At 36.9% G+C, this 10,779-nt stretch overlaps 1 protein-coding gene across 2 annotated transcripts; it reads right to left on the reverse strand.

The window, feature by feature from the left end:
• Positions 1 to 6,093: 6,093 nt before the first annotated feature.
• On the reverse strand, positions 6,094 to 9,558 carry LOC122059932 (cysteine-rich receptor-like protein kinase 10). 2 transcript variants are annotated; one of them, XM_042623012.1, is made up of 7 exons: positions 8,531 to 9,558; positions 8,261 to 8,374; positions 7,724 to 7,845; positions 7,417 to 7,627; positions 6,925 to 7,162; positions 6,653 to 6,806; positions 6,094 to 6,556 (listed from the first exon to the last, which is right to left on the reverse strand). In XM_042623012.1, the coding sequence occupies exons 1-7, from the start codon at positions 9,399 to 9,401 to the stop codon at positions 6,182 to 6,184; spliced, it is 2,085 nt and encodes a 694-aa protein (XP_042478946.1). In that variant the 5' UTR covers positions 9,402 to 9,558; the 3' UTR covers positions 6,094 to 6,181. The 2 variants fall into 2 exon arrangements, with proteins under 2 accessions (XP_042478946.1, XP_042478947.1); XM_042623013.1 differs by having other exon boundaries at positions 6,390 to 6,556; positions 6,712 to 6,806.
• Between the last annotated feature and the right edge of the window lie 1,221 nt (positions 9,559 to 10,779).

Below are 10,779 nucleotides of genomic sequence, written 5' to 3' on the forward strand. Positions count from 1 at the left end.
AAGCTTGTAAAACTATTTATTGTCCAGATATGTGATAATGAGAATGTTTTACACTTGAATATATTACTTGAAAATTACCTGAAAATGTTGGAAATTGGGATGTTTCAACAGAGACCAAGGTAATCCATAATATTCAAGGTTTTGTAAAACTATTTATTGTCCAGATATGTGATAATGAGAATGTTTTAATATAGTAATGATAATGATATGTTATATGTGATAATAGAAATGTTGGAAATTGGGATGGAAATTACCTAAAATAGTTAGATCCCCTACATCAAGAATCTTGGAAATTACCTGGAAATGTCCAGAATTGGGATGTTTTAAATTAAACATAGATGGCTGTTCTCTCGAAAATCCTGGTCGCTTTGGAGCAGGTGGTTTTATAAGAAATGATAGGGGTTTTCCACTAGGTTGTTTTGGGAAGTTTGAAGGAATTGGTAAAATTTTTTTACGGAATTTGTTGCTCTCTTTGTGGGGTTGCAAATGGCTCGGGATAATGGAATTGATAATCTATAGATTGAATGTGACTCACAGGCCATTGTAAGCTGTATAAAATATCAGTCTATTTCGTGGTGCTTTGAACAACAATGGAGGAATTTTAGTCAATACCTAAACAATATTCGGTGGCGCATTACTCACTGTTACAGGGAAATAAATTCAGTCGCAGATAAGTTAATGAAGCATGTTGCAACAAATAGAAGCTCTATGCTTTGGAACCATCCTTTAGCCTTTATAAATTATGATTTTAATTGGGACTTTCAACAGAGACTGAGGTATCGATTTATGTAAGTTTCTGTTGTAATTTTCTTTTGGTTGGATCTTTATCTCTATTGATAGCAATGCCGAAGCTGGAATATTGATCCAATGGTTGCTCTGTACTGTATTTCTCTCTATTTCTTCACTATTAATATTATTCTCTTGCTGACTTTTAGCAAAAAAAAAAAAAAAAAGAATGTTTTGCACTTGAATAGGGAACTCAAGTTGCATCCCATAGAAAGATTAATCCAGGCTGCTGATGAGATTAACTCAAAGGAATAGTTTTTTCAAATCTCTTTACTGAGAGATTGATGTAGGATGTGAATATGTTGAGAGCATGTAAGACAACTTGATGGCTTTGATGTACAAGTGGGAGTTTATTGGAAATTTTTTATCATCAATCCATATTTATATGAAAATTATATAAATTAATTTGCATGATTTAAATAACGGGCCTTGGTAAGTTCTTAGGTTTTAACCTAAAACTATTCATGACTAGGGACGGGACTGGACATCCTGAGTAAATGATAGACGTATTGTGTGTACCTTGGAATCGAGATTCCAGGGCACAAGTGCGAGTGTACATACAATGTGCACATTGAACCGGATCATCCGAGAATTTCAAGTGTGTGTTATTGTCTGCTGATTTCAAATGAAATTCTCGTGAGTAGTGTACGGTCGGTCCTTTGACCTGAGGGGGTTCTTATCGATGCGATCACACATTCTGAGTTTTAGTGCACCAACAGTTGATATCTCCTTGACTATATATCGATGTACTGGATTCGTATTGTTTGGTCGTATTCAAAAGAAATTTCTAACAAGGAATCCACTACCCTTATTGGGAGAATATCAAGGAGAGAGAATGACTGTACTTGATTGGACATAAATCCGGTACCATTGGCATTTTTGTAAATAGTTTACAAAATTTTAAATATTAATAAATAATATTATTTATTAATATTTATTTTAGTAAATAATTTTGGAAAATGTTTTCTTTGGACCAATTAGAATTACAAAATCTCTGAAAATTTTTCTATAGACTGGGGATATGACAGTATACACATGCCCTATAGTCTATAATATGATATTGTATTGTGGAGGGTTTGATGTGTAATAATCTACTTAAATTGGGTACTGAGTGTTACATCTACTTGGCTTCATATGTGTTGGTTAATCTTGTATTATGAATACAGTATGGTTAAGATGCATAGTATGCTAGGTGGAATCGCAATGAGATCCTACCCCTTTCCTATAAGTTCAACCTATATGTACAACATTTTAATGGTCATGAATTCTTTTTGTGATCTAAGATTTTGGATCCTCATAAGAGATGAGATCTCATATTAGGATGGAGGAGATTGTTAGGAAAAAGAATTTTATGATATTTATTTTCCTATTGTTAGGAAAAGAATTTTGTATTATTTATTTTCCTAATAAACTTGATCTTATCTATTATGATAAGATTGGTTTTGGTTTAGTTGTTGGCTCTAAATAGAAAACTCATTACTTCGTTGGATGTTTCTTAAACACTAACTAATAAGGGATTCTGACTGGCCAAGAAGACATACGATTAGCTAACCAAAGCAACGTGGTAGAGAGACTAGAGTATAGTTCTTACTGTTCTCTCCCTCCTCAAGAATCGTCTCTCCTATCTCCCTCTCTCTCTCTTCCTCTTTGAGTGATCGAGTATGATGATTAGGGTTTTATGAAAACCTTGACTATTGTAGAGGAGTTTGGATCCAAGGCAACACAAAGTTGTACCTGTGGGAAGAACTCACTATAAAAGGGCTAAGATCTCGTGGAGGCTCTGCACTTGTGGAGTTTCAGGTAACGATCGAAACCCTCGTATTGATTATCTCTTGAATGGTTGACCCTACCGGTAGGACGATCCAAATCGCTTCCGCAGATGTCGTCTAACAATGGTTAGGGTCCTCACCATATATGGTGGTCTTGAAAAGGGTGAAGGGAGTATTTTGGTATAGGGAAGTGAATGTGTTGTTGAGATTGGTTTTGAATTGGCTGCCAGAAGTATAATTGGTGGAGTCATAATAGGAGCAGATAGAATGTTCCTTAGCTTTAGATATAGAGAGTATCTGAAACAAAAAAGAAAGAATTGCAAATAAGAGAAAAGTGGCAGTGGCATTTTATGCAAGAGGAAGCCGCATCGTATACAACTTACAAAGGCTAAGTAGAAGAAGAAGAGCACTAGAAATACAGAAAGAGAAAGGAAATGGAAGTTCGACACAATCTACATGTTCGATGGAACATGGAAAGAGGATTCAAAGTCTTCTCTTCTTTCGCTCTTTCCCCACTCTCTGGCTTCTACTATATATATTTGAGAAATGAGAGTAAAAGAGACGTTAAACATACAAAAGACCTGTTCTTTCGACGAAGTCTGATTTTATTCATCCTCTGCAACCAACAGTGAGTTGCAATGAACATCAAATGACTAAGAGCATCTGGGCATGTGCCTCAAGGGGTTTCCAGCCACCCGATGCTCACTACACTGGAGTAACAACTGCGGACAATTTTCAATTATTAGCCCGCACTAGTGGGAGCTGATAGAGACCAATAATTTTTTAAGGGAAACTGGTTTATATGGGGAGTGGAGCAATCATTCTATGCCGCACTGCACTAGAGCGGTGAGGATTTGGGATCGAGATCATCTGCAATTCCCAATCTTGCAATTCTTGTGCAATGCCAGGTGCAGAGCATGACACCTGGCGTTGTTGATATGAATGGTCAAGATGAAGAGAGAGGTTTGTAAGATACCCTATACTGGTTTATGCGGTCTGAACCAAAAAATAGATGACCCAACCCAAACCTATACGGTTATTATTTTGAATTTCAAAATGTGAAACCCTAGAATCGAGGTTAACCCATCTCTTCTCTTTCACTTCCTCTTTTCTTCTTCACTCTCATTCTCTCTCGTCTTCTCTCTTTGTTCTGTCTCTTCCATGAATGCTTGGACTTTTCTTTCTCTTACAAACCTCTCACTGTAATCTCTCTTACATGCCCTCGCTCTCTTTCTCACTCTATTATCTTCTTTTGGTGAACAATATTCAAACTCCTGCAATTGAGCTCAAAGTGCAGGTCTATCATACACACTCAATTCTAGGGTTTCACATTTTGAAATTCAAAATAATAACTATAGAAGTTTGGGTTGGGTCATCTGTTTTTTGGTTCAGACCGGTTTTATCAAACATAAACCGGTACAGGGTATCTTAAAAACCTCTCTCTTCATCTTGACCATCTACGTCAGCAGCGCCAAATGTTGCACTCTGCGCCTAGCATTGCACAAGAATTGCAAGATTGGGAATTGCAAAGTATCTTGATCCGAAGATCTGGGTGGCTGGGAGCACTCACGCACACACATCTAGGTGTTCTCAGCTGTCTAGATCCTCACCACACTAGTGTAGTGTGGCAGAGGATTTTTATACGGGGAGTGTGGCCCAATACCGAGGCACATTAAGGGGTGAACTAACCGACGGCCCACCTCCCATGAAATGAAAATGAAAAATAATGTCTTTCATGGATGTTTCTTTGTGATTTTCCATTCGCCTTCTTGCATATGCAAAAATAAATAAAATTATGAAATTCTTACACCACTAAGATATTAAAGATAGATGGTATGTTAATATAATATATTATAGGAAGGTAATCAAAAAAGAAAGAAGAACTCATCTTCTTTCTTTTATCACTTAGGAGCCGTGCGAGATGAAAGTCTCATGCACGGTTTTGAATGAGAGAAAGAAGTGAGGAATCCTCTTTTTGACTCTGACTCTCCCACTATAGTCGTTGCTTTTCTTTCTGTTACTTCGAAAGTAGCTGCTTCAGCTTCAGCCACTTGAAATTTTCGATATTCCTTTTTATTTCTCATCAAACGAATGGCATCTTCTTCTGAAAATCCTAGCTATTCTTAGCATGATATTGGGGGATCTCATTGCTATTTACTCAAAGAAGCATGAAACGTATGCTTGCATATTCATCCATAGGTCAAATCGGATATGTAATTATTGGAATAATTGTTGGAGACTCAAATGATGATTTTTTTCTACTAAAATATAATATATGATGGTTAATGGACGTGACTACGACAGGTAATAATTTATAATTAGAATTTTCATCATGTCGATTGCATTGTTAGCAAAAATGGGAATGGTTAAAAAGAAAAACATGGATAGTTTGGATTTTATAGGGTGAAATTTTTCAAATGGTATGGTAAAAAAAAGTTTCAATAAAATAGAATATGGAAAAAATGGAAAAATCGACGGTATGCATCAGTTTTAAATCTGTTTATTTAAAATAAAAAAAGGACAAAAAATGACAGTACTCTTATATAAACTAAGGAATTATTACATGAATAGATAGTACCTAATATTCAAAACAACTATAGAACCCAACCTTAATGCATATATATTTCACGGCTGATTATAAGTTCTAAGGCATATCATTGAATACATTCAACATGAATTCTACATTTATACAAAAAAATATGTCCCAAGCCTTGTGGAGGAATGTGGCTTGACTATGATGTTGTTCATCATTGTCAACATAGTCTAAACACTCCCGGAATGATAATGCTCGATTGGAGTTGGAGTCATTACTTTATAAACACTTTTTCAGCAGATGAATCAGTTTGTAGCTCAATTTTGTGGTATGTGCATTGAATTTGATTTAAAAATGACATCATGAGAAATCTATCCCTTTGAGTCAGCTTCACATTGGCGAAAGAATCAGATTGATCGAAGTTCAGGAGAGAATGATATGCCGTTTGCCCATTTTTTCCCCCTGTATATTTGGGATGCAAACGGCAAAACATGTTTTAAACAGTAAAAAATGGGTTGTTTTATATGCATTTTTGCTAACTATGTTTTTGAACACCTTGCAACTGTAGGCCATTTTCAGTAATTTAGTTTCAAAGGGGTTGGGCATTAGATCCCGAGGTAGTGGGGTGGGGGTGGGTGTGGAAGCAGGTAGGGAGGCAAGGGTGTATAGGTTGGGAAACGGAGGTGGGGGCATGGTATGATGGTGGGTGATTGGTCAGTAGTGAGATACAGGAGGGGGTTAAAGGAGGAGATGGGTAGGGTGGGAGTAGACGATTTCTTTATGCCCATCAAAGAACCTTGAGATGCTAATCCATGAAAAACGATAAAAGAAATTAAAAAAAAAATTTATATACGGAATGAGGACGACCAATGTAACTATATCGTTTTCTTACTCATAAAAAGAAACTATTTCTTGGCAACTTAGACAATTTATAATGATGTTTGTCCGTCCCACATATCACTAGGAAGACCGGGATTTGTTTAGGAAAAACATTAAACCAAACAATTATAGAATGACGAGTTATTATTATTTATGATGATAATAATATTCAATGAAGTGTAACCAATAATTTAAACCTATATCAATCTGATTCTTAGCGAGGATCTAATTCACTTAACGTAACATCGTTTTTTGAGTCTACTGCTTGTGATTTAGGCGAAGACCGTCCAGGTTCACTTTCATATGAATTAGACTGTCCAAGATCTCCTGCATCTGAATTCCGAGGAAGCTTATCTGGTTCGGTTGTATTCCAAATAAAAAATGCAGGTCGTGAAGGTACTGAGAGACTTATAGAGTGGCTAGTAAGCATGAGAACAACAGTTGACATGGCTGGCCTATCACTTGGATCTTCTTGAACACAAAGTAGCCCAATGTGAATGCATCTTACAGCTTCATGCCAAGGGAAGGGTTGCCTTACAGTTCTATCAAGCAACTCAGATGCTGTTCCATTGGCCCAATGATGCCATACCTATTATGGACATCAAACACATGATCATCAAATTGAAACATTTGTGTTAAAAATAAATAAATAAATAAATGCACAGGAAGATTCCATGGTGCTTACAAAACTCAAAAGATTGGTAGAGTGGTTAGAAGATTTGCAGAAAGTCGAATTTCTCTTGCCCGTCACAATCTCTAAAACCAAAACTCCGAAACTATATACATCTGATTTTGTTGAGAATTGCCCATGAACAGCATACTCTGGTGGCATATATCCACTGCATGAGGCAACGAAAGGAATTCTTGATAAAAAATGTTTTGGCTTTATTGGGGTTACTTTTTAATAAAAAAAAGTGTTATTGTAACAGAAGAGTGGGGAGTAAATGTATCACTTACTATGTCCCAGCAATCTGCTTTGTTTGGTCATGAGTTTGATCTCCTTGGAAAAGTCTGGCCAACCCAAAATCTGAAATTTTAGGATTCATTTCTTCATCTAATAAAACATTGCTGGCCTTCAAGTCCCGATGAATTATCCTAAGCTGAGAATCTTGATGAAGATAAAGTAGTCCCCGAGCAATCCCTTCGATGATTTTGTGCCGTCTTTCCCAATCTAACAACAGACGCTTTACATGGTCTATTCATACAAATAAAAGTAATGGTTAATATCAATAAATCTATGTTGAAAGCAAATGTTAAGCTTTTAAGTAGAGTGGAATGGTGAAATAAGATTTGTGTAATTAAACCCAAGTAGTTTGATAAGGGTTAATTGAGTCGAGTTCTAGTCTGCAGAACTAACATAAACGGTAGATTCATGAAATTTGATTTTTTGGTGCAGTTATTTTTCGGAGTATTCACCAAAAAAAATAAAAGGAGCATTGGGAGTCTTACGGAACAAATAGTGGTCAAGGCTCAAGTTAGGCAAGTATTCATAGACAAGCAGCTTCTCGTGTTCTTCCAAACAACAACCGAGAAGTCTAACTAAGTTCCTATGTTGAAGTTTGGCAACTAGAAGTATCTCAGTTCTCATCTCCTCTGAACTTTGAGGGGAATTCCTTGAAAGCCTTTTCACAGCTATTTCACGCCCATCCAATAGTTTACCCTGTAGAACGGTACGAGTTATAGACAGAAACATAAATAGATAATTCGATAATCTAGATGGAGCAAAGGGTAATTCAATTTTTTTTTTTTTTTTAACCTTATAAACAGTACCACCCCCTCCCTGACCAATCTTATTTGAATCAGAAAAGCCTCCAGTGGCAACTTTTAGAGTCTTCAAATCAAACAATAGCGAATCCACATCTCCTGTCTTGCCTGTCCCTACACATATAAGATGCAAAAACGCAAACAAGATCATTAATAGTGTAATTACCCAAAACATTTACTATATACAATTCAAATATTTGGAAAATGCCTTAGATTTTCAATTTCTTGATGTCATTTTTCATTTAAAAAAAAAAAAAGTTTATTACGGTCAATGATACAATTGCCACCCATGGAGAGGATGTATTCTCATCATATTGATGTATTATTTTCGTCACCATCCCCAAATATGCCTATCTCATGCACAATTAAAAAACAGGGACAAAAAGGCAAAGACATATAACATAAGTTTTATAAATAAAAAAATTGATATTTCATAAAAACATTTTCCATTGAAACAAGCAGAGTCTTAACAAGGGATACAAGAGTTCTATTTTTCAGATACAACATAGACAAGTTGTAGGTTATTTACCTTTTTCTTTCCTCAAGTTCCTCCGTAGCCACCATACCCGAACAGCAATCACTAATGTTGTAACACTAACCACAGGAATGACCAGAGAACAAATAATTATTAAGGTTACCTTTCCTGCATCAAGGAAGAAAATTACCTCACCGAAATTGTTATTAGTGCCATGACCTCCGATTCATTCATTAGTTCCATAGGTTTTTCCCCAAAAGACCATAACCACAAAACAAGAGAGAGAGAGATCTAGAGAGAGAGAGAGAGAGAGAGAGAGAGTACCATCTCCTTTTCCTCGTGTTGTATTGGTTGTAGTGGTGGCTCCACCATTAACCGGCGGGGGTGGGGATGATGCTGGTGGAGATGCCTGCGTTGGGGACGGAGGTGGAGGAGATAACCAGTTAAAAAAGAGATAAGAATCGTATCTTAAGAAGCAACTGTCAGTATACACATTCCCTCCCGATCGCCAATTACAACAGCTTGGGATGTCTGCAATTATGTTTTGCAGGCAGGAGTAACAGGTATTGTCCGACAAGTCGCTTGTGCACTGCAACATCCCATATACAAAATTAAAGTTATTCACAGAGATGTTCCGTCCAGTCGCGAACTTGGAAGGGCTACCAGCAGCCGCAAGCGACAAGTTTTCCATTAGATCTAGAACCCTTTCGTTAAACAGAGCCACATCTGTGGTCACGTTGTCCACTGGAAAGGTGTAGACTGTAAGGCCATTATTGCCGATTTGGCCGAAGAAATCCTTGTCTGAGTAGCGTAAGACACAACCCCAATAGCGTATCACTCCTTCCTTTCGCTGAGGACAAAGTTGAACGATCTCAGCGGTCGAATTATTCACACAGTTCCGGCACTCATCTTGGGTGGCGTCTCCTCTGCACTGAACCAGACCATATACACGGTCAGGGTCATCGCCGGCCACGGTGGTGTTGAAAAGGGTGGAGGGAGTATTAGCATATAGGGAAGAGAAGGTGTTATTGAGATTACTTTCGAATTGGCTGCCAGAAGTGTAATTTGCGGAGTCATAACAGGACCAGAGCGTTGGATCATCAGCTTTAGATATGGAGGGGATCTCAAACAATAAAGCAATAGTTGCAAACAACTGAAAGGTGCAAATGGCTTTTGATGGAAAAGGAAGCCTCATGGTACTATACAACTTACTAAGGCTACAAGAAGGCTACAAGGAGGAGACGAAGAAGAAAAAGAACAGTAGAAATACAGAATTGGGAGAGAACTGCCGGACGTGAAATTAGCAGAATCAATAGAACGACGGGGAGAACACGCTCCCTCCCAGAGATGACTCGGTCACTGTGACTGACTGCTGAGAGTCAAAAGATCTTTAAAGATACAAAAGACCGGTTGTTTTGTGATTAGTAGTTGGATGACGATGGATGACGTCCTTCCAAAAAACCGCGGCTATATACTTCTCTAGGTCGGGATCCTCACCAACTCCATCTCATCCCCTTCCTTAGTTAGTCAACTGTCCAATTACTGTTTAATTTACCATCCAATGGTTGGGAGGACTTGTACATACATCACAACACGTTGGGATACATCCTTAGGCCAGCCCTGCTCTTAGATGGCTAATTGAGCAGCACAATAATACAAGATGATCTTTTTCTCTCAACCTCTCACATGCTCGCAGCCCAACACTTAGTTTATGCAACCCCAGGTGGTTGCCATGTACCCTTAGTAGTGCATGTGAAAGGTTTGAGGGAGTTGGAGAAGATCGAAATCTTACTTCTATACACCAAGCGTCATGGTTTAGGTGCACAGTATCAGATTGGATTCGATAATCTCAAAAATTGATACAATATTGACATGGATTGGTATTGGATTGTAAGTGTGTTAAACAGTTATATTTTGGTGTTATTATCTAAGAACTCTTGAACCAAATCAAACCATTTAACATCGAAATCGAACAATTTAACAAACGGTTTCAAATATTGAATCTGAAACCATTTAGTACCCCCCTAGTTGAGAGAATATCATCTTTGAAAAGTAGTAAAGTTGAAGAATTCTCAAAAGGCCGGTGTAGTCAAGTCTAACACATTGTTGTATCCCTATGGACATTTTTGTTTCTAGCCACACAATAACCAACTCATAGGTCTCTCTTTAAGGGGTTTTTAGAACAAAATTTGAAAGCAAGAACCCCTTTCTTTATCTTAATTTGATGCCACTACTCTTCATGTTCAATTTTGAAGAGGGGGAGGGGTGGGAGATCCTATAGGAATCTATTTCAATTTTTCTTTTGCTAGGCTCGTAGCTAAAATGTGTATTTTCTTATGATTATGAGTTTTATTCGAATATGAAATTCAATTCTCAAAATACACAAACAATTGTTTTATACCAAAAAACTTTTTTAACTTTAAATTTTTTTATTGAAATGAATGTAAATTTTACATTGAATTTAAATTTTTTATTATAATAAATTTCAATTCAATAGTTGTCTATTGTAAATTAAATTTTTTTTATTGAAATGTATTTAAAACTTAACATTGAATGACTCAAACTTACTAATT

Source organism: Macadamia integrifolia, chromosome 13, assembly GCF_013358625.1.
Source record: "Macadamia integrifolia cultivar HAES 741 chromosome 13, SCU_Mint_v3, whole genome shotgun sequence".
NCBI lineage: Eukaryota > Viridiplantae > Streptophyta > Magnoliopsida > Proteales > Proteaceae > Macadamia > Macadamia integrifolia.